Source organism: Diabrotica virgifera, chromosome 8 (genome assembly GCF_917563875.1).
Source record: "Diabrotica virgifera virgifera chromosome 8, PGI_DIABVI_V3a".
In the NCBI taxonomy this organism is placed as follows: Eukaryota; Metazoa; Arthropoda; class Insecta; order Coleoptera; family Chrysomelidae; genus Diabrotica; species Diabrotica virgifera.
Genome location: NC_065450.1, coordinates 69,186,519 through 69,212,228, shown reverse-complemented (window position 1 = coordinate 69,212,228; position 25,710 = coordinate 69,186,519). Strand labels below are relative to the sequence as shown.

At 32.3% G+C, this 25,710-nt stretch overlaps 2 protein-coding genes across 6 annotated transcripts in view; one reads left to right on the top strand and one right to left on the bottom strand.

Annotated features, from left to right (window-relative positions):
- Positions 1-25,710, top strand: part of LOC126889443 (putative fatty acyl-CoA reductase CG5065) — a 268,588-nt gene that overhangs the window by 103,994 nt on the left and 138,884 nt on the right. Inside the window, exon 9 of one of the 5 annotated variants that reach the window (XM_050657755.1) lies at positions 21,283-21,444. The exons of the other annotated variants lie outside the window; for them this stretch is intronic. Coding sequence (XP_050513712.1) covers positions 21,283-21,286 — 4 coding nt within the window. The 3' untranslated portion in view covers positions 21,287-21,444. Of the gene's footprint in view, positions 1-21,282; positions 21,445-25,710 lie in introns of those variants that run through there. 5 annotated transcript variants of the gene reach the window in all.
- The window catches only part of LOC126889445 (putative fatty acyl-CoA reductase CG8306), an 84,254-nt gene that overhangs the window by 11,648 nt on the left and 46,896 nt on the right, over positions 1-25,710 (bottom strand). Inside the window, exon 7 of the mRNA XM_050657760.1 lies at positions 3,765-4,004. Coding sequence (XP_050513717.1) covers positions 3,765-4,004 — 240 coding nt within the window. The remainder of the gene's footprint in view (positions 1-3,764; positions 4,005-25,710) is intronic.

The following is a 25,710-nucleotide window of genomic DNA, read 5'->3' as shown; positions in this document are numbered from 1 at the left end:
TCGAACTCTTATGAATCCCGGTTCATCCATATTCTCATCAATTTGAAACTCTTCGTCATTTTCTCTTATTATTTTATCTTGTATGTAAGATGGTGCTAGTTTAATTTGATATATCCCAATCGTAAGGTCTTTTAGGTAGTCTAAGTCGAAAACAGGAAAGTTAGCAAAATCATGATTATGACCATTGACCATGACCTCCATTGACCATTTCTTCTATATGAATATACCTAAGAATGAATCTTATAGTTGTTATAAAAATAACCCTACAAAATTATTCTCCATAATATTTTGTATTAAAAAGCTCATCATCATTGGCTGTAGAACCCCTGGTGGACCTAGGTCTGTTCGAGAATCAGCTTCCATTCCATTCCATCCTCCGCCTTGGTTTTCCAATTTCGTACTCTTAACACCCGTAACTCATCTTCTCTGGTCCTTAAATCGTACTCTGGGCCATGGGCGCCCATACCCATGGGCAGGGGGGCCGTGACCCCCTGGCTTTTCGGGTGCTTTGAATTATATATGGTTACTCAAAGTATACAAAATATAATGTGCAACATCTTCACTTTTGCCACCCCCCTAAGAATTTTTATATGGGCGCCCGTGCTCTGGGCTTACGTCTTTTCGTCACACTATCCGCTCTTTGGTTATAAATGTGTTTTGATGGCTCCATCTCGTTCATTTTCGTTAAATAAAGTTATTTCATTAATTCTGGAACATGTTACCGATGGAATTAACCCTATCCCCCCTAGATCCGCCACTGTTCAGTAGTTTTCAAAAGATAAAGCCGACCTGCAGTTTTGCTGGTGTTGCATAACTGAGAAGCATTCATGAAAAGATGATAATGCTTATATCGATCTAGCAGCACCTTTTATACCGCGCTTCTTTAGTTTTCTGAAGACTTTTCGGAGGTTTTCTGAAGACTAAAATACGATCCAACTATTTTTGACTACGAATTCATATACAACACGCAAGTATGTATGAAGAACATGAGTTTCTCTTCTTCTAATAATAAATATTTTCTTTCACTTGACCGTAAATTAGTGCACTTAACGTAAACCGAGCTCCCGGATCCAATAACTTCAGAAGGCTGTAACTCGAGAATAGTAGTTATTCAGACCCATGTGCCATGGACTTTTTTAATCTACACATCAAGAAGTATCATTGACCAAACTTTCATCAAATTTGACCGGGACCACTTTTCCATAAGGAGTGTTGCCTGGTCCTTTCCCACCAAAAAAGATACGTGTTTTGTTTTTATGATTTCTAGAATTATAGTTAATTTTTTGGAGTTTATTGTTCAGGCGGCAATGTAGAGCTACCATAGATCATTGTAATAACATTAAAATCCAAAATTCGATTTTTTTGAAGTTACGTGGTTTGTTAATTAGGCCGTCGACTTATTACACACTTTTTCACTTAAAAAACTTTTGATTATCACATTATTAATGGTATTAGGTAGACAATTGCTAACAATTATTTCAATTAATTGTTCTTTTTTAAGTTTTGCGAGCTCTACAGAAATCACAGACACTTCAGTCGTCAATACAACTAAATCTACATGCCCGCCTACATCTGAATACTCTGACGAGTTTACTCCAGAAGAAATTACCTCTGCAATATCAGAAATTAAGTCTGGAAAGGCACCAGGCTCCGATAAAATACATCCAGAATTTTTACTACACTGTGGCAAATATGCTAGGAAATCCCCCATTTACTAAAAAAGGCCTCCATTATAGCCATATTAAAACTAGGAAAGGCAAATGATCAATCCCAAACCTACCGACCAATTGCAGTGCTGAGCTGTGTCTCTAAACTGTTGGAACGCTTAATCTACAACAGAATTAGTAAAAAAATATTTGGGTTGATAGGTACCTATTGAGCAAGTAGGGTTCAGACCTAACCGCAGCTGTACAGATCAGATTCTATCTCTCACAACGCATATTGAAGCAGGTTTTCAAAGAAAGCAAAAAACATCCGTTGCTTTCACTGACCTATCAGCTGCATAGGACACCGTCTGGAGACAAGGGCTAATGGTAACCAAACTCATTGATATCATGCTCACCGATAGACCTTTTCAGGTCACAACGGGCAACTTAAAAAGTGTTCAAATGAAGCTCAGCAATGTACTGCCACAGGTATCAGTTTTGGCACCATTACTGTTTAATTTATACATCGCGGACCTACTTAGGACAACTTCGCAGAAAAGCCTAGGACAACTTGGCTACGCTGACGATTGGGCCATTGCAGCAAGACATTAACCTAACACAAGATTTAGGCTGAGGTCTCTATTACATAACATTTGTGTTTGTTGTTTTCACCCAATTTTGAAAAAATGTGAAAACTTTGAATTATCCACGTCCGTCTGTCCATCCGTCTGTCTGTGTGTCTGTCTGTCTGTGTACACAACTCCTCCATCATTATACTAGGTAGAATAACAAATGAGGTGTCAAATGAAAGCTTATAATCCAAAGATGGTACCAAAGGTGAGCAATTTGACCCAGGCTGTCTCTCCGTCTGTCCGGCCGACCGCGAATATAACTCCTCCGTCATTATACCAGGTAGAATGGCAAATGAGGTGTCAAATGAAAGCTTATAATCCAAGGATGGTATTAAAGATGAAATTTTTAACATTTAGAGTTGCAACAATGACTCAAAATTAGTAAAATCGTATATCAATCGACGCAAAGTTGCACGAAGAGTTCAAATTCGACTTCCAGTTCTACTTTCGATTACTTTGGTTGAAAACCTAGGACTAACGAAGTCCAATTACTTGTTTCATATTACAAAAAAAGAATGTGTGTGTACTTTGTACGCACGTAAGAAGTTATACTTCTATTATATAATTTCAACGAAATAAATATACTTAACAGTTACAATACAAAAAATTAACAATAATTACCAAAAATTAACCAAAACTTAACAATGCCAAAGATTAAAAAAAAAAAAGAATATAATCGTCCGGGATCTGAACCCGCGCTCTCGCGATCTCTCGATCTCTGGTCCAATGCTCTACCAACCAGGCTATCAAGGCGTCTGTTATTGAAGTTTCGCATATACATAATTACACATCACGGTGACAAGTGAAATATAAACATAAATATTTTATTATTTTGCGCCCAAGGAAGACAAATCCAAAGACGCAAAAATTATAATAAATATATTTACTAAAAACACTAGATAACATATTCTTTTCACACCTTTTCTTGCACTGATATACAGTAGGAAAAATGAAAGAATATCCACGAACGAACATATAAAACACGCTGTATTTTCCTGTCACCGTGTCACACAAAAATTGGCCAGCGCAAGTACATGTAACAATAATTATTACATGTTCTTGCTCTGGCCAATTTTTTGTGTGACACGGTGACAGGAAAATACAGCGTGTTTTATATGTTTGTTCATGGGTATTCTTTCATTTTTCTGACTGTATTTATACATAACTTGAAATATTCAGCAACTAAACGCCATACTGACTGTGTGCGCATGCGCGCAGATTTATGAAAAATTTTACTCTCAATCGCGCCTAAAGAAGTATAACTTCAAAAATTTGTGTATGTACCTAAATTCGCATTGAACAAGAATTTCGCAAAAAGTTTTCAAACGACAAACAAAACTAAAATGAGCCTCTTCCTCTTTTGTGTCCCTGTTTAGCTCTTCGTAATTATGGTAAGCCTACTTAACTGTTAAATAATATATTTAAACTTCCTCATAAAATTTCAAATTTCAATTGATTTGGTTTTTGGATATTATACCTTACTTACATTGGTTTTTGTTTACCTATCCTCAAGAGTACATCAAAGAACACTGCCGGTAAAATGTGGAACAGTAATACACTGAAATAATATTGATACCAGCAATCTGTCATAGTGAATGAAGGGTACCATAATATGTTTAAAAATGGATAATCATCTAAAAGTCTTTTTCCTAAGTCCAGTATTTCGCCTTGTTTCATGCCTAAGACATCATTCTGTGCCAAACTGTATACCTGTAATTCTAGAGAGCTAAAAACATAAAAAAGAAAATTAGTGCAGGCCCTGGAAGAATTTGAGTATGCAAAACCTGAGGACCGGGAACTATGTTCGGATTCTTTTACTTGAGACCTTGAACAATGAAAAACTGAATCTTGCCGGAAGGTGCGATGGTGCCTTGTTATCCCCTACCTGCCCCTTTGTTAAGGGCAGATAAAAAGCGATGTTTCGCAAAACAAAACACTTTTTTGTATTTTATGGGTCATTCTAAGCAAAAAATGTTCTTACAATTTTTTTCATAGGATGCATAGTTTTCCAAATAAACGCGGTTACAAAACATTGAAAAATTGCAATTTTTGAACCCGAATAACTTTTGATTAAAAAGTAAAATAGCAATTCTGCTTGCCGCATTTGAAAGTTGAAGTCAAATTATACCGGCTTTGATTATTTGCTCTGCTAAAAATTAATTTTTTTATTATTAAACAAAGCTATAAACAAATAGTGTTTGAGCATTTTGTCGCATGCCCACTATGCATGTTACGTAGAAATTGCCTATTTGCAGGCGCTTGCACTTGTACCTATTCGTTTGATTTTAATAGTAGGGGAGGAAAGTATGCTAAAGTTGCAGTTACTCGAGCGTTATGGAGACATATTGGGTTGTGAAAAGTAGGTCCTAAAACTAAAAGAAGTCAAGTTAAGTTTTCTATAAGTGGGGGACTTTCCATTTTTTAATTTAATTTTTCTACGGCCGTTCTAAAAGAGCCACTTTCCCGCACGCATTTCGTTTTCGAAAGTTGCACTTTCCCGCACGGCGTGCGTGAAAGTAAATTTTCCCGCACGGCGTGCGGGAAAGTAAAATACCTTGTAATATGGCAATATAATATATTATAATATATCCAATAAACTAATATTTAGATATTATTAACTAATTTATTTCAAATTTATCTTATTGTGTTCATATGTTTGAATGAAATTAGCCGATTATTTCATTCATAGGATATTCTTACCAATAGAAAGCTACAGAAATCTAAATTAAATTGATAATTTTTGATAACTGCCCCTCGTCAAGTATATTACGTCAGATGCCCTTCGTTGCTACGAAAAAATACATTCAGTGATATTAATGACAATTAATGTTTTAAAAATTATAAAAGTGATGACTTTTAACCGTAAAATATTTATAACAACTGTGTGTTTAATTGTACTAATTTGTACTTAGATAAATAAATTACAATAAAATTTTGGTTTTGAACAGTTTTATACATGAAATAATCGCAACAAATTGCACTCGATCTCTAAAATTAATATAGAATTTTTGCCCTCGTGACACTTTGACATAATGTCACTCGCCTTCTGCTCGTGATATTAAAACTGTCAAAGTGTCAATTGGGAAAAAATTCAATAATTGTAGAGCTCTTGTGCAATTACTACTGATTATTTCATTCATAGGAGATTCTGACCAATAGAAAGCTACAGAGATCTGAATTAAATCGATAATTTTTGATAATCTCCCGTCGTTAAGTATATTACGTCAGGTGCCCTTCGTTGCTACGAAAAAATACATTCAGTGACATTAATGACAATTAATGTTTTAAAAATTATAAAAGTGATGACTTTCAATCGTCAAATATTTATAAAAACTGTGTGTTTAATGGTACTTACATAAATAAATTACAATAAAATTTTGGTTTTGAACAGTTTTATTCATGAAATAATCGCAACAAATTGCACTCGACCTCTGAAATTAATATAGAATTTTTGCTCTCGTGACATTTTAACATAATTTCACTCGCCTTCGGCTCGTGAAATTAAAACTATCAAAGTGTCACTCGGGAAAAATTCAATAATTTCAGAGCTCTTATGCAATTACTACTGATTATTTCATTCATAGGATATTCTGACCAATAGAAAGCTACAGAGATGCAAATTAAGGTGATAATTTTTGATAATCTCCCGTGGTTAAGCATATTACGTCAGATGCCCTTCGTTGCTATGAAAAAATACATTCAGTGACATTACTGACAATTAATGTTTTAAAAATTATAAAAGTGATGGCTTTCAATCGTCAAATATTTATAAAAAAAAACTGTGCGTTTAATGGTACTTACATAAATAAGTTACAATAAAATTTTGGTTTTGAACCGTTTTATTCATGAAATAATCGCAACAAATTGCACTCGACCTCTGAAATTAATATAGAATTTCAGAGCTCTTGTGCAATTACTACTGATTATTTCATTCATAGGAGATTCTGACCAATAGAAAGCTACAGAAATCTAAATTAAACTGAAAATTTTTTGCTCAATTAGAAATCCAATGAAATCAATTAATTTGTGGTCATCTGATTGAATACAACCAATAAAACCAACATTATACTGAAAACAGATCCCATGGGCTGTTTTCACTCAATCATGTAGCTATGGATACCTACATTTCGTTTCATTTCGATTTTGACATTTCAAATATTCAATATTTCAAAATGTCACGATTTGTAATACTGATGAGAATATTAATGAAATTATCGAATCAAATATACCAAAGAGTACTGTTTACAGTAAAAAATTTTCTATCCGAATAACCCTCGAACATTGATAAATGCTCAAAAAATTTTTAACAACTTTCTCAAGCTTGTTGCTTACAGGCAACAGACCTCCGCCTACGGCGTCGGTCTGTTTCCAAGCAACAAGCTTTCGAAATCTGTTATAAAATTTTTTCGAACAATTATCAATGTCCTTGGGTTATTACTACTGATAACTTTTTTGATAATTGCCCGTCGTCAAGCATATTACGTCAGATGCCCTTCGTTGCTACGAAAAAATACATTCAGTGACATTAATGACAAATGTTTTAAAAATTATAAAAGTGATGACTTTCAACCGTCAAATACATATTTATAACAACTGTGTGTTTTGCACGTATAATGCAAAAATAATTAGTCAATTAAATACAGCTGATTTAATATCTACACACTTTGCAAAAAAGAATTCTCCACTACTAGTGACAGCATTTGTAACTTGCCATGAACTTAATTTAACAAACTCGCCTTGCTACCTTATTTGGGAATCATTGGATATACCACACTTAACAAGCGTTCTATCTACAAATATTATTATTCCTAAATACCAAACTGAATTCTGTCATAATACTCTCAAGGAAATCGCCGAAGCATGTGCTATATATAAAGCTCTTGAATGGTGTTGTGAGAAACAATGGAACAAAATTGTTGTGTGCAGTGATTCACTATCAGTATTAAATGCATTACAAAACTTTAAAGTCACAATTAACAGCAATATATTTATATTAAAAATATTGCAACAATTACTAAAATTATCAGCTTCAACATATAGTGTTAAATTTGTGTGGGTTAAGGGACATTCAGACATATTAGGTAATAGTATTGCGGATTCAATAGCTAAAAATCCACTAAAGTACCCTCAAATATTGATTGAAGAACTTAACACATGTGATCTTTTTGCATACGTTAAACAGCATATTAAATGTAAATGGGATAGACGTTGGATTCAGTTCGGTGAAAGTACAGGCACTAATTTGTTTAAATTACAAGCAACAGTAGCTGTTAACCAATTTTACAAAGTTGTTGCACTAAGTAGAAATACAGTGTCGACCATCCTAAGATTAAAAGTAGATCATGGATGTTTTCCGAAGCATCTACATAAAATTGGAGTTCTCCCAACAGGCAGATGTGACTGTGGAACTAGCATAGCTAATCTAAATCATATATTTTTTAACTGTCCCTTACATCTCAATGCAAGTATGTGGCTGCTACAAGAATTGTTGAAAGCAGGTTTAAGTACTCCCCTAGACTTAAATGTACTATTAAGTGTAGATAACATTAAAATTTTTAAACTAATTATGACATTTCTTCAAAAAATTAAATTAAAAGTGTGAATGTAAAACTAATCGTTTGAATGAATAGGTATTTCCTTTGTATTATGTAATGTATGAATGAGATATTTCCTGTAATTAATTATATTATTTTGTAACCTATGTATGTTCGAAAAAAAATTATATATTAAAAAAAAAGATTAAAAAAATAATAATAAAAAAAATATTATAAAAAAAAATTTAAAAAAATAAATAAATAAATAAATAAATAAAAAATAAATAAATAAATCACTAAGAGGTTCTAAATCTCCGCGAGGATGAATCGGATTTAGTTCTTACCGTAGTGAAAAAAAAACAAAAAAAAACAACAAAAAAACAAAAAAAAACAAAAATTAATATAGTTGTATTTATTAACATAGTAAGTAGGCATAGTAAGTAGGCATTGTTATTTGTAAGCTTTATTTTTTATTATTCTTTATTTTTAATTGTATACTGGGCAATTTTATACTTATGAACGAATAATAATTTTATATGTAGTTACGTGGCTAAAGGTTCTGAACCAAGGCCAGAATCAAAACAAAAAAAAACTGTGTGTTTAATGTAACCTCGTTGATCCTATTCTACAGTTTACAAAGTATTCATATTGTTGTTCATGATTATGATAACTAACATCAAGTGTGAATGCCGAATCTTCGTCTTTTACATTTTTTATGGCCTGTAGTATTTTGTTATTGGGAATTTGGTATGAGTTTTTCATAAATAGCGCTACTACCATATTAACTATATAAATCTTGCGCTGGAGTTTAACGATCCTGAAACATACAAATACAAATAAAAATACAATCCAGACCTATGCTTTGTCTCCACAAACGAAAACAATCAACCCCTGGCAGCGTCACGTACAGTAATCGCAGATTTTTCACATAACCAACAGAGAGCAGTTTTAATAGAAGTTGGTATCAAAATACCAATAATATCTTTCCCTAGGCCTAGGTGGAACATTCAAAAAGCAGACTGGGCGACTTTTACTGCGAGATTGGACAAATGTCTGGGATGGATAACCCCAACACGTGCAAACTATATGAGATTTGTTGGCGCGGTTATCTCTACAGCTTAGAAAACTATACCCAGAGGATATCGTACAGATTATGTCCCAGGATGGGATGAAAAATGTGAGAAATTGTATCAAGAATACAACGAAAGCCAAGACCGAGAAATTGCGGACGAACTCTAAATCTAAATTAAATTGATAATTTTTAATAATTGCCCGTCGTCAAGTATATTACGTCAGATGCCCTTCGTTGCTACGAAAGAATACATTCAGTGACATTAATGACAATTAATGTTTTAAAAATTATAAAAGTGATAACTTTTAACCGTAAAATATTTATAACAACTGTGTGTTTAATTGTACTAATTTGTACTTAGATAAATAAATTACAATAAAATTTTGGTTTTGAACAGTTTTATTCATGAAATAATCGCAACAAATTGCACTCGATCTCTAAAATTAATATAGAATTTTTGCCCTCGTGACACTTTGACATAATGTCACTCGCCTTCGCCTCGTGATATTAAAACTGTCAAAGTGTCAATTGGGAAAAAATGCAATAATTTTAGAGCTCTTGTGCAATTACTACTGATTATTTCATTCATAGGAGATTCTGACCAATAGAAAGCTACAGAATTCTAAATTAAACTGATAACTTTTTTGATAATTGCCCGTCGTCAAGCATATTACGTCAGATGCCCTTCGTTGCTACGAAAAAATACATTCACTGACATTAATGACAAATGTTTTAAAAATTATAAAAGTGATGACTTTCAACCGTCGTCAAATACATATTTATAACAACTGTGTGTTTAATTGTACTAGTTTGTACTTACATAAATAAATTACAATAAAATTTTGGTTTTGAACAGTTTTATTCATGAAATAATCGCAACAAATTGCACTCGATCTCTAAAATTAATATAGAATTTATATATTATAATATATTATAATACCCGATTTGGGCGTCGAAACGTTAATAAAAATCATTTTTTAATAATATTGTGGCTTATTTCCCGTTCTAAATAGTTAAAATTAATATAGAATTTTTGACCTCGTGACACTTTGACATAATTTCACTAGCCTACGGCTCGTGAAATTAAAACTGTCAAAGTGTCACTCGGGAAACATTCAATAATTTTAGAGCTCTTGTGCAATTACTACTGATATTCGATTATATAAAATCATTTTGACATAATATTTAAAAGTCAGATCAGTAGACAATTACAATGGTTTTGAATCGTCGTCACGGAAACCAATATCGTCGTCGTGGTAACCCATTATATTGAAAATTTGGTTTTACCTTGTCAAAGAATTAATTTGTGTATTTTCACTCCTAAATAAAAATTGACATAACTCTATTTTTTTGTGGCTTTTTTCCAAAAGTATAGCCTTAGAAAAAATATTGTTCCTAACTCATGTGGAAAGTGTCTTCCCCGCACTCGACTGCTTGCCCGATTCGGGTCAACGGCAGTCTCGTGCGTGAAAGTATCTGTAGAAAATTGTCTTTTCTCCAATGGTTTCTGTCATTATAATATTTTTTCTTCAAACGTCAAATAATGATGACATTACTTATCTAACTTGATCCTGTCAAAGTTTGATGTCTCCGCCGGCGGAATTTTTTTTTCCCATTTCTTTACGGCGGAGGGAAAAATGTTGTCATGGCAACAATATGAAACATGTCACAAAGCAACAATACAAATGTCATTAACAACAATTAAACATAATTTTTATTTATAGTAATATTAAAAGTACAATTAGTTAATGAGGCATTTTCAAAATTGAAACCGTGCAAAAATGTTCCCGACTCTTGATACGCATTGGTAATTGTTGATGATACTGATGGTCGAGCACAACTTTCAGCAATCATTCCGACGACTTAATTATTTTAATTTCTAACATCTAGACGACTTTGATAGTTGTCACAGTTAATTTCGAGTAAAAATAGCGTATGAATTGTACTATTTATGGTTGAAAATTGCTACGTTTGAAGAAAAAATAGTATACTTTATTCGGCAAAGAAGCGACTTTTCTTGACTTGCCCTCTATTACCTACGCGTAATATCGGGCGCGTCAAGAAAAGTCATGCTTCTCCGCCTCATAAAGTAATATACTATTAATAATAACTATTCTAATATTTTTCTATCCCCCTAAACTAAAACCCTACGCTCTCAGCACACATGCTGTCTTTCTTCCTAATCATATATTCTGCGCTTGTCAGATTTTATTTACCCAAAATCGTATACCTAACCAGGGTTGCCAATTTAGTAGATTTTCTACTAGATGTAGTAGAATTTCTTGTGATTTAGTGGGAAAATTTTAAATCTAGTAGATTTTAGAATCTGGTAGAAAATTTAGTAGATTTTAGTAGGATTTGGTTGAAAGTAAAGGAATCTTTTATTTTGACAAATGACATACATAATATTTTTATTTTTGTAAATTTGTAAAAAATAACTTCTAAAATGTGCTAAAATTCTATTTGTTACCTGTAATATAGATAAAAAATAAAATAAGATCATGGAAAAGAGTAAAACGTTGAATTTAATTAGTATTTCGTGGAAGAGTGTATTCAGAAATACTGTATTTTAGTTGTTAAATACGTTTGCATATTATGGGTATATAAAATGAGGAATTTATGGACAATGTATTGTTAGGGAATATCCAGTTCTCAACTACCTAATGAAATGACACCATTGCAGAATCTTCAGGCAGTTAAAGTGCTGTTTAATCAATCATAAATTATTGCTTCAATTGTTATTGAAAGAAGGTTTGGTATTTTAAAGAGATTTTTCATATTAATATGTGAAATGAGATGCAATGCAAGATACCTTTTGTTCAAATAGTATCAGCTTTACGTTTAGAGAAGGCATTGAAATACTGGCAACTGGAGCCTGCGGTTATTTAATCCAACAAGCTATGGCAGTACATTTATACATTTTTAAGCAGAAGAAAATCTAGTGCAACTTTTTGTGCAGTGTGTGTTTGTTTGTTTTAAAATGTTGCTATTTAAGGCAAATACAGTAAAACCTACGTTAACCAAAACATCGTTAAACCGAAATGGCTGACAGTTTCACAAATTTTGTCAATAAAAAGTAAATTAAACAAAAAGCAATAAAATTAAGGAAAACGAACATGTTGAGTGTTTTTTTAAAGAAATCTATTTTCTTTGGTGTTTCCCTTTGACAATGATAATGTTTAGGGGTAGTCCCATCTCGGCTCACTATAATCCTTTAGCCCTTTATGATACCCCAGGTACATTTTAAAAACCCCCCAGGTCGGCTCAAAGATTAACAGGTAGGTATTATTACCCCTTAGTAGGTATTTTTTTTTATTTTACAAAATAGTCGCATCAACCTCGGAGGTTATTAGCGACATATACATATACATAAGGTAATTTATTTACAAATGTTAGATTTTGTTAAATACATTGATATCTTTAAGGAATTTTACCAAGTGTTCAATTTTACAATTTTCTCCTAAGATTTCACTTGTTGATCCGATGATGTGGTTGTTCTGTCTCTGCAACTGGTATTTTGGACACTCTGCAAGTACATGCTTAACACTTAGTGGGATATTACAGTTTTCACATAAAGTGGGATTAGTGTGACCAATTATGTGTCCGTGGGTAAGTCGGGTATGTCCTAGACGAAGGCGAGTAACAATGACATGGTGAGTTCTGTTGTGAATTTGAGATTTCCGCGGTTTTACAAACGTTTTCACTTCGCGAAGTTTTGAAGTTGAACTGTCCCACTGGTTTTGCCACAGATTTTCGACTTTCACTTTAATAAATGATTTTAAATCATTAAGAACTACATCTCTCACTTCACTCGCGGTTTCACTGTCCCTGGCTTGTTGGGCTGTCCGATCCGCCGCTTCATTTCCTTGGAGGCCAATGTGTGAAGGAACCCATAGGAATTGTACAATATGGTTGTTGTTTTGAATGGTAGCTAGTTCTTTTTTAATTAGTAGAGCAATTGGATGCTTCGTGTATAGTTGGTTAATGGTATGGATGGAACTGAGGAAATCGGTAATTATAAGAGCATTGGATATATTACTGGAGTTAATATGAACGAGAGATTGATAGATGGCGTATAGCTCGCCAGTATGTATACAGCTTAAGGATGGTAGTTTATACTCAAGTGTACTATTTGGAGTAATGACAGCTGCCCCAACTCCAGTAGATGTTTTAGAAACGTCTATATATATATATATATATATATATATATATATATATATATATATATATATATATGATAGGACTTAGAAAATTTTGTTAGTTTGTTGATGAAAGTATTTTTTATTAAGGAGTGTGGAGTATCGTTCTTTCTAAAGATATTTAAGGATGTATCGGATTGAGGAATGCTTAATGTCCAAGGAGGAGGAATTTCTATGAAGTTGGAATAGGTATTTGGTATCGGAATTTGTAAAGTCCTAAAGGTTTGTCTAACTCTTTCGTAGAATGGCGGTTTCATGTTCCTATTTTCAGTATATAGGTTTTTAAAACGATCAGTGAATATGTTATTTCTAGATGGATTGTTTGGATTAGAATTAGCAGCAAATGCGTATGTGAGAGTTAAGTGCATCCTTCTATGTTCAAGTGATGGCTCTCCAGTTTCTGCTCGTAAACTTTCTATTGGACTGGTCCGAAATGCTCCTGTAGCTATTCTTAATGCCGTATTTTGGATTACGTGTAATAAGGATTCTTTCGCAGATGCATATACTATGGAACCGTAATCTATTTTAGATCTAATTAGGGTTTTATAAATATGGATTAGGCAGTTATAGTCAGCTCCATAGTTTTTTTTAGAGAGAGTTTTCATAAGATTAATTCCATTTTGGCATGTTTTTTTTATTTGTAGAATGTGTTTTTTCCATGTGAGTTTCGTATCAAAAATCATCCCTAAAAACCTAATGTCATCGGCATAATTCAGGATTTGGTTACATAATTTTAGTTGCGGTTTATTCGGATCACGTTTCTTTGAAAATAACAAACACTTCGATTTGCTGAGTGAAAACTGAAATCCTGTTTTCTTCGACCAGTTTTCGAGTTCATGAAGTGAGGTTTGTAAGTGACGCTGTACTGATGAGATGTTTTTTCCTGAAGATACTAATACCAGATCATCCGCATATAATCTGCCATGAACTAAGCTGGAGTTTGATGCTGTAATATTATTAATGGCAATTAAAAATAACGTTGCGCTTATTACAGACCCCTGAGGGGTGCCATTTGCTTGAAGTCTTATTGAAGATGTGCAGTGATTGACTCTTACTTGAAAATTGCGTTGTTTAAGGAAATTTGAAATGAAATTAATGATATTACCTCTAATATTCCAAGTGTGTAATGATCTGATAATATCGTAACGCCATGCTGTGTCAAATGCTTTTGTAATGTCTATGAATACTGCAATAGTTTCCTGTTTGTTTGCGAAAGATTCAAGAATTTCAGATTCTAAATCAATGAGGTTATCAGTAGTAGTTCGATTTTGTCGAAATCCACTTTGCTCGTTAACCAGGAGGTGATTTTCTTCTAATATCCATAGCAATCTTTTATTAACTATTTTTTCCATGACTTTGCACATTACATTGGTGAGAGAGATGGGTCTATATGAGGAAATTTTAGTTCGTGCATTGTTAGGTTTGAGAATAGGTATAATTATTGAATCACTCCAGGAGGTTGGAAAGACATTATTTAACCATATTCGATTGAAAATGTTTAGAAGAATACACTTTGCATTGTCTGGCAGTTTTTCCAAGAATACTAAAGGTATATTATCGGGTCCAGGAGCAGAGTTTTTTGTAGTATTAAGGGCAAAGTTAAGTTCATCTAAGGTTAAAGGGATATTGAAGGAACTGTTATCTCTATCTTCACAATCGAGCTGTTGTTTTTCTGTGATGATTTTGTGTTGTATAAACTCTTCGGAATAGTTGCTCTTGCTGGGGTTTTTTCGAAGTATGTAGCAAAAGCATTAGCTATTTCATTAGGTTTTGTTATTATATTAGTATTATGAGTAATAAAAGGCACTTGGTAAAATTTGTTTTTTCCTGATATTTTACGAATATTGGCCCAGACTGTAGATAAAGGTGTTGTACTGTTTATATTTGAGACAAATTTCCTCCAGTTGGTTTTTCGAGCATTTTTTGTTATATATCGAGCATGTGCTCTCTGTTTTTTGTATTCAGTTATGTTAGTTGTGTTACTATGTTTTTTCATTCTATTAAAAGATGCTTTATATTGCTTGATTGCATTTTGACATTCCGTATTCCACCATGGTAGAGGTCTGTGTTTCCTTAATATTTTAGTTTTTCCTATATGTGTTTCTGCCGCGTATGTAATAATATTCGTAAAAATGTTGAGAGTTTCATTTATATCAGTGTTTTCAAAACTAGATTCTTGTGATTCTATGTCTGTTTCTATGGCATCAGCGTACTTGTACCAATTAGCGTTTTTCAGGTTCCATTTTCGGACTGGTTGGTATTCAGAGATATTGTCATCAGAAAATACAGACATTTTTATTGGGTAATGGTCGCTCCCATATAAAAAGGGTAGGGGATCCCAGTTAAGAGCAGTTGAAAGAGTTGGGTCACAAATCGATAGATCGATTGCCGATGTTGTACCAGTATGTACATTAAATCTGGTTGGTCTTCCATCATTGAGAATGTTTAAATTTTCTTCAGTTAACAAGTCTTCGATTAGTCTGCCTTTGATATTAAAATTTGTTGAGCCCCACATTGGGTTGTGACTATTGAAATCTCCTACTATTAATCTGGGCATAGGTATTTGTGAAATGAGTGATTTTAAGTCGGTTAAGGTGATAAGTGTGTTTGGGGGAGTATAGATGCAACATATATTAATGCATTGGGAAGCTTTAACTGAGACGGCTACAGCTTCGATGTCTGTTTTTAGTGGAATCGTTTGTGCTTCAAGAGTATTTTTAACATAAATGGCCACTCCACCACTTGCTTTTTCCTGGTTGTTTCTATTTTTATAAAATGTTGAAAAATTTTTAAATGTGTGGCAATATTGGTCTTTGAAATTCGTTTCTTGGAGACAAATGATAGCGGGGGTAATATCATTAATTAAAAGTTTTAGCATTTCATAATGGGTATAAAACCCATTTATATTCCATTGTAATAAATTGAATGTTATAGTTATAATTATTGAGTGTTCAGCTCCTGGGATAATTCAGTCGATGTATCCGTGTCAGGTTCTTCATCCTCGTAGTTGTCTTTTGTGAGCTGTCTCGTAATTTTTTTGTTAAGCTTTGTACATTTCAATTTTAATGAGCGTTCGGATGTATATGAATGAATTTTGGTTATGAGTTTTTTAAATTCTAGAATGTCTACTGTATATTTATTTATAACGCTGATAACATCTTTTGTTCCATGAGCGTTTTCAAATAAATCAACTGTTTCCTCAAAAGTTAATATTTGCTTTTCGGAATTGAATAATTCTTTAATTGGTTGCATTAGCGTTTCTAATGGTATTGTTGATATTTTTGTTTTTATTCTTTTTTGTCTCTGAGTTGGCTTTGAAAATACATCGTCACTAGCTGATGTCTCAATCGGGGGTGATATTGCTTCAGATACAGTTCGTTTGGAGGATGATTTAGATGTATTTTCTTCGTTGGATACGCTAAATTCTTTTGGTGCTGGATTCTCTTTATTTTCATTAACCGAGCAAGAATTATTGCTTAGACTGGAAGATGAAGGCTGGTTAGTTATGACTATGTGAGATGAGGGGGTTGATGAGGTGGATATATTTGGTTTGGATATCACTGGCATTGTATTATCTGTAGTTGATGTATCAAGAGGTGTTAGGTTGGTTGTAGATAATATTTTTGTTAGTGGCGTTGAATTATTTGATATGTTTGTAGAAGTGCATGTTGTTGAAGGTGTAATAGCAGTCGTTTCTGTTGAAGTTACTGTACTAGGTTCGTTTCTGTTTGAAAGTGTAGCAGTTGGGACAGCTGTTTCTGAGTGATTTACATTTACTGAGCAACTACTGGAAATGTGGCCATGTTGTTTGCAAATGAAACATAAGTTGTCTAATGTCAAAAAAATTCGATTTGTAGTATCTTCATGAGTTATTAAAATGGTATCGGGAATTGGACCTGTGGGTGGAGATACGTAAATATGTCGACGGAAACTGAGTACATGTTTGTATTCAGGATTGTTGGTTCCTATTCGCAAAAATGACATTGATGAAGTTGGTTTTAGCCCTAAGAGCAGTAGTTCGTTTTCTATTACCTTATGCGGGATAGTGGGAGAAACATTGGATATTAGGAGTCTTTCACTTGGAGTAATTAGTCTACGGACTTGAATTTGTGTATTGTTTACAGTGATGAAACCTCTACTGTTTGAAAAAAATTCATCTAGGACTTGTTTGGTTGAGAAATAGATACAGATACGATTGTTGGTGATTCTTGATGAAAAAATAATGTGTTTTGGACTAACTAAAGCTCCTACCGCTAACAAGTATTCTTCTAATTTAACATCATTGAGAGAATTAAAAACTACTGCTTGTAGCTTGGATGGATAGATTGTTTCTTTTTGTCTACTAGCTGCAGCAGAGTAAGATAAAGGTTTTTGTGATGTGGATTGCGATAATGATTCATCGCTATTATTAGTGACGTCGAATTCCATTTCTCAACACCATTTGATTTTCCTAAGTACGGACCTGTTCCGCTTCGGGTTTTGGTAATTGTCTTTAAAGACAAAAAATTGGTGTCGATCAATGACTGGTGTTGTTTATTGATGGTTTTATAAAATTCTTTGGTTATGAAATACTTATTAATAGAAAAATATGTACTCACAGAAAATGTTTTTCTATACACACTTAACTAACACTATTATACTTGATGTTAACGTAGTGTAAGAATACTATGATTGGTTTTTGTAAGTTAAATTTACTATTTGTCAGGATCGATCAAAAAGCATGTGTGCTTATTCGATATCAGTGCCGGACTCCCCTTAGTAGGTATAATAATAATTTTGTCTTGGAATTACAGAAATGTACAGAAATTTTGCGTTCTTTGCGAATTTAATGTTTTGTAGCTAAATCTCTCCAATACTATGTAATTTGATAAAATAATAGTACAAAAAACAATGGCATTTTTAACTGAAATTCTTGGTATCCAAAAAGGCCTACCCCCCCCCCCCCCCCCCCGCAATTATTTCGGTTAACGGAGGTTTTACTGTTTTACTGTAAATGGTTAATGTTGATAATATATTATTTTTCTTTTGGACTGCAGTTTGTTAATAAATTTATAAATAATTTTTTAAATAAAGTATCATTTATTTTAAAGTATGTTATATCACATTCCGTTAAAAGAACTTCCACAACTAGCAAAAATGTATGAATAAACAAATTGTTTTAAACGACACAAAAAATAAGAGTAAAGGAATTGGGTTTATTGTGAATTTTTATAGCACATTTAAATAAACAAATGCTGGTGGCATGCAAATGAAAGTATAATACTTTTGGTTCAAAACTTTATAGATTCTAACATAAAATCTTAAAATTTAAAAAATAAATACTTAAACCTTTGTTTTATTGCATTAACCTGTTTATATTGTTAATACTATTTATGTTATATATCTGTTGAATTGAACTCCTACTTTTGAATCCAGAATTTTAACAAATTCTAAACTTTTCCACAATGTCTCGTCTCAAGCATGATATTTGTACATTCAAATTAATTTACATTGAATCTTAAATACCTTAGATTGCATATCAACCAAAGGATAACATGGAACAAACACCTCCAAATGAAATGCAGGCAGTTGGATCTCAAGTTCAGACAAATGTACTGGCTTCTTGGTAGGACATCCAAATTGTCATTAAATAACAAATTACTACTATACATAGCCATGTTGAAATCAATTAGGATGTATGGTATCCATCTCTGGGATTGTGCTAAATTAACACACATTACAACCATACAACAATTTCAATCAAAAGTGATTAGACTAATTACTGGCGCACCCTGGTATGTCAGTAAGCTTACACTGATCTGAATATTCCCTTCGTAATAGATGAAATACAGCGACCAACCATGAAAGTAGAACAAGAAACCAAGACAATGAACTGATCAAACATATGGACCAATGATCAGAAGATTCAAGCAAACGAGGCTACAAGATTTAATACAACAGTGAAATAAACCTATAAGACGAATCATCATTGGATCATCATCCTTCCTTGCTTAAAATTTCATTCAAACTTGCTTAAAACTTTTAAGAAATTGATTGTAAAAAGTTCACAAGGAGCAAAAAATATATAGTACAAATGTTATTTTAATTCCGATATACCTACCTTTAGACATTACAAAAGACAGAAACATACCATTGTAGGTTTAGAATTAGAGGAAATCGAAAATATTTTACGTTAAAAATGAACTTTGTACATATATACTATTTAATATTTTTTTGCCTAGAACTTATAGTTGTCTTTTACATGTTTAATATGTAGAACTTTCCTTAATAAGTACAACTTATTTTTACCTACTTATTTCTTCTTAGAGAGCATATTTTTGTGATATGTGCAATCAGATGAAATTGCCACTACTTGCAGCATTTTATCAGTTGGGGTTTATTGACTGTTAGAAATGAACTTTAATGCACTATTTTTACTGGGAATAAGCTATAGTTTTACATTAAAATAAGTTTACAATTCGAAACGTTAAACTAACTTAATTTTGAAGTAACATTTTGGATAGTAAACTGTGTTAAGCACAAGAAAATGTCTTTAAAAAAATTAAATGTACAAAATGTATTAACATTAATGGTAAAAAACTACCATTTTTAAACAATGGTATTAACTTGTTTCTCTTGTTTTCACCACTTTCTCTTAGAGAGGATATATTTTTCTATAGAGTAAGTATTTAACATTTTTTTAAATTATTTTTTAGAAGTTTCAGTTATGTTGTTCATATAAATATTTATAAAAATTATTATATTTTAAATAAAAATGGTTTTTGTATATAACAAAATAGCCTGTCATCTGTCACTTCTTCTTTTTCGGCTGTCATCTGTCATTTCTTCTTCTTTTTTGGGCAGTCATCTGTCATTTTTTTCTTCTTTTTTGGCTGTCATGTGTCATTTGTGAGCAAATAATTTAGTAGAATTTTTGGTAGATTTTATCCTCAATCTAGTAGAATTTAGTAGATTTTATATATAAATCTAGTAGAAAACGAGGTTCGGTCGTTAGCAACCCTATACCTAACTTGTTCTAGTTCCCTTCGCCCCTAAAACAAAGACTTCATCTCCAACTTCTGACCGAATAACATGTAAAAAGTGTGCTCCTCGCTTCCCCACTGGAAGCACGCTAAATCTGACGCTTTTCTAATGAAAGCAAATTATTATTAATCAAGTTAGTATGTATTAAAGTCAGTGCTTGTAAATCTAAACTGTAAGTACCTGCATTATAAAATTAAACTAGAAGAAGTATCAATTATTGCTGATCGTGATCACCTGTACAAAAATACGGCACCAAGCTCCAGCATTGCAGGGTTGCCGGTTTTATATATAAACTTTCTTGTTCTATCGCATGTACATAAATATAGTTTGGTTTAGGAACATTTGTATAAAATTAGGTATAGGTGATTAGTTGGCAAAATAATTTTTATTACTATTCATTTCTCAATATTTACTGTTATATTGTCTATTTTATTTGTTTCTTACTTATTTACTTCTAAAACTAAACTATGTCAATTTAAACCTTGTAATTATTATACTAGCTGTTCCTGCCTCCTGTATTCAGATGGACTTACCCAAGTTTTTTTTATGTATTTTGACCTGTAGAACACGAATTTTTTGGGTAACAGTTGATCCGGATGTCGATAAGATTGTCATAAACCAAGAAGTTGAGGATGTTTATAATAAACAAGGCAATAATGAAAAGTCACATTCTAATGTTTTGACAGTTCTCTTACGTCAAAAATTTTGACCTACGTAATATCGCTTTTGTAGTAAAAATACTATAGGAACATTTTTTCTTAGAATGATCCAAAAAATACAAAAACATGTTTTGTTTTGCGAAAAATTGCTTTTTATCTGCCCTTAACATGGGGGCAAGGAGGGGATGACAAGAACAAGGCACCATCGCACCTTCCGGCAAGATTCAGTTTTTCATTGTTCAAGGTCTCAAGTAAAAGAATCCGAACATAGTTGCCCCTCTTCAGGTTTTGCATACTCAAATACTTCCAGGGGCCGGTCGAAATACTGAAATCCTGAAATATTCATCAATGTTTCCTTAAAGTATTAATTTTAAAGGGTTTTTACCCTCATATTTTTGTAATATTACACTTTGGTGGTTAGCTTGTTAGATCACGTGAGTATAACCTACAACTTTTCTTAACCGTAGTCAAAATTTTAAAACCTTTGCATCATTTTATCAGGTTATATTTATTTTAGGTAAGCACTGATGATGATTGGTCAACCAATCGAAAACTAGTTCTGTGATGTAGCCCTTTTATAAAGGATTTTGTTCTGAAGCTATTTCCTTGTGGCATTTTTATAATTAAGTATTTTCTATTGGAAATAAGCCACAATTTTACTAAAAAATGAATTTATTAACGTTTCGAAGTCCAAATCGGGTTTCGTTGTCAAAATACAAAATACTATTAAAATAAACAAAAATGTTGTTGCTAAGTAAAAAATTCTTCTAATAATTTATTTAATCTGACTCATTTATATTGGCAATTCAGACGTATATTATACATTTTAAAGTAGAAGACTTTAAAATGATATCGCCAATATTTATGAGTTGCGTTCCTGGGACGACTTTACTAAAAGATAGTTCATTCGATTACATGAAATCAATCCCAACTCAAGAATATCCGTCGCAAAAAAATCATAGCATGTGATCTGTCTTTAAAAAGACAACCAAATGCAACAATGACAGTAAAATTCTTGCGTTAGAGATTCCATAGTAAATCACGAGGGAAAACCAGGAAAAAACCTCGTGATACTATCCAGACATCGTAAGTATTTGGTCTTACATTTAATTTACCTTCAAAAAACTACTACCAAATTCTGACTTTAATATGTTTAAATTATAAATAATATTAATAATACATAGATATACAATAAGTAATACTAAAATATAAAATTTATACTAACTCGATATGTTATTAACTTACTAATCGTGGTATTTTCTTTCTATTGACTTCCTCTTTCAGTATGGGTAACCACATCCTACTGCATTCTACCGAGGAATTTGCGACACAATTGGTTTCATTTAGCATAACTAGAGCCGCTTCTTTGATTTTTCTCTTTTTACTATCTGATTCTTTCAGGACTATACTTGAATCTCTCCACTGAACTCTATGTTCATTATCCCATGCGTGTTGACATATTTGAGATCTATCAAATTCTCTATTTTTAATATAAGACTGATGTTCACTTATTCTAACGTTTAATGGTCTTGATGTTTCACCTAAATAAAATTGTTCGCATTCACAAGGTATTTTATAAATGCAATTCTTTGTTCTTTCTTGTTCATTGTTAGGTTTAGTTTTAGATAGAATAGATCTCAATGTGTTTGTTGTTTTGAATGAGGAAAATAACAATACCATATATAAAAGGACTATCCGAGAAACTTAAAACAATAGGAAATAAATTCAACATTTCAACAACATTCAAAACAACAAACACATTGAGATCTATTCTATCTAAAACTAAACCTAACAATGAACAAGAAAGAACAAAGAATTGCGTTTATAAAATACCTTGTGAATGCGATCAATTTTATTTAGGTGAATAATCAAGACCATTAAACGTTAGAATAAGTGAACATCAGTCTTATATTAAAAATAGAGAATTTGATAGATCTCAAATATGTCAACACGCATGGGATAATGAACATAAAGTTCAGTGGAGAGATTCAAGTATAGTCCTGAAAGAATCAGATAGTAAAAAGAGAAAAATCAAAGAAGCGGCTCTAGTTATGCTAAATGAAACCAATTGTGTCGCAAATTCCTCGGTAGAATGCAGTAGAATGTGGTTACCCATACTGAAAGAGGAAGTCAATAGAAAGAAAATACCACGATTAGTAAATCAATAACATATCGAGTTAGTACAAATTTTATGTTTTAGTATTACTTATTGTATATCTATGTATTATTAATATTATTTATAATTTAAACATATTAAAGTCAGAATTTGGTATTAGTTTTTTGAAGGTAAATTAAATGTAAGACCAATTACTTACGATGTCGGGATAGTATCACGAGGTTTTTTTCCTGGTTTTCCCTCGTGATTTATTATGGAATCTCTAACGCGAGAATTTTACTGTCATTGTTGCATTTGGTTGTCTTTTTAAAGACAGATCACATGCTATGATTTTTTTGCGACGGATATTCTTGAGTTGGGATTGATTTCATGTAATCGAATGAACTATCTTTTAGTAAAGTCGTCCCAGGAACGCAACTCATAAATATTGGCGATATCATTTTAAAGTCTTCTACTTTAAAATGTATAATATACGTCTGAATTGCCAATATAAATGAGTCAGATTAAATAAATTATTAGAAGATTTTTTTTACTTAGCAACAAAATTTTTGTTTATTTTAATAGTATTTTGTATTTTGAGAACGAAACCCGATTTGGGCTTCGAAACGTTAATAAATTCATTTTTTAGTAAAATTGTGGCTTATTTCCCATAGAAAATACTTAATAAAGGATTTTATTCGTTTTTTTTTAATACTAAAGACTTCCCCAAGGAAAAAAGAAGAATGGATGAACGACGAGATACTGAATATGATGGAACAACGGAGACAATATAACGCCGCCGCCTACGAAAAGTATAACTCCGAAAAATGCCGTTAAGAATAGAACTTTCAATGAACGCCGCGAAAAATATTATTTTCGATTATATGATTGTGAAAATTATAATCCCCAATAAAGTGTTAACCAAAAAAATTTATTTTTTGAGGAGTATCAGCAAAAAACATCATTTCTGTTTGTGGGTCCACGAAAATTATAATTACTAAAAAGTTCTCAGAAATAATTGTTTTCGTCGGCAGAAACAGAAACAGAAAGGGAAATAATTGTTTTCGTCGGCATCTATTATGAACTAAATCTTTTCCTTATAAATATTTTGGGAGTTATAATCTTCGCGGACACGCATGTACAAAAAAATTGTATCGCCAACACTTGTCAAAGAGTTATTATTTTCACTGGAAATGTATTAGGAATCACATTAATCATAGGTACCAGCGACCAACCAGCGAAGAACAAAGATAACAATTAATACAGGAAGATTAACCACGAGATAAGGAAGATAATAAAGCAGGCGAAAAAAAAACAATTTGAAGAGAAATGCAAAGAGATCGAGGACCTCCAAAAAAGATACGGTATATTTAACCTACATAAGAAAGTCAAAGAAATGTCAGGACCAAGAAAACAAAATCTCACCGGTGTACTTCTGGATAGACGCGGGATTGCTATAACACAGACCCCCCACCCCCTAATCTATGCACAGACCGATGAGAAAGTACAACGTTTAGTTGGGCAGAATACATCGACGAACTACCTGTACGATGATACAAAAGAAATTATATAAAAAGATGGAGGGCAACCGTACTTATATACGTAGTTGGTATTCATCAGTACTGTGTACCCAAGTTAGAAAAGGAGCATATTACGTTAACTTGGGAAAAGATGTATACAGGGTGAGTCATGAGGAACTGTACATACTCCGACCTCGTATGCAGGCCTCTATGGGGAATAACAAATGACCATTAAAAACTGCTCCCATTGTTTAATAATATACAGGGCGAGTTATTAATTTTTACAGAAATTTGTATTCGTCATAATTTTTGAATAGTAAGATCGATGTGTCTCTTATTTTGGTCAATCTTTACACTATTACCACCCAATCAACTGATTTATTCAAACTAGAGAAAAATCAGGTCCGGCCTTAAAAAATTAGTTCGTTTTGGTCTTAGAAAAAAATTTCACCCTGTATATGGTTTTTGAAAACTCTAATAAGAATTTTACAAATAAGACAAATAGGCAATTACAATGGCATATTTATTTTTTTCCCCACACAATTACTTAATTTTTTATAAAAAAATCAAATTTGACTATGAATTAAAAGTTTGGTGAAAAGAACCATAGATTAAAAAAATAACTTTTTTTACAAAAATTAATTTTTTTTTAACAAATATTTATATTATAAGTTACCGCCCAATCAACTGATTTATTCAAACTAGAAAAAAATCAGGTGCGGCCTTAAAAAATTAGTTCGTTTTGGTCCTAGAAAAAATTTCACCCTGTATACGGTTTTTAAAAACTCTAATAAGAATTTTACAAATTAGGCAAATAGGTAATTAAAATGGCATATTAGTCCAGGGCGCATCTGTTTTGAGATGGACGTTGAGAGGTGACTCCAATTTTTTGCAGAAATTGCTTGAAAATAAATCAAATAATAATATTTGAGTTATCATCCCTCTCAAAAAGGTCCGGAACATTGTTTAAATAATCAAAATGTCAAAAATTGAAGGAAAAATTCGATTTTTTTCTTCGTTTTTTGATTATAACTTTAAAAGTATTCATTTCCGAGAAAAGTTGTACTGACATAAAAGGTGCGTATTTAAATTTCCTACAATTAGTGGAGTCAATGAAGGTTTTCACCTCCGATTTCGTTGAACCTCCATCGATTTTCATGAAAATTGGTAAGTATGTAGAGGATACCTCAAGAAACAAAGGTGACATGGTGCCAACTTGCGCTTTTACCCGGGGGGGGATGCCACCCCTTCTCGGGGGTGGAAATTATTTTATTAAAAATAGTACCACTAATCGATAGAGGAACAAATTATAAGTAAAATTTGTTATATA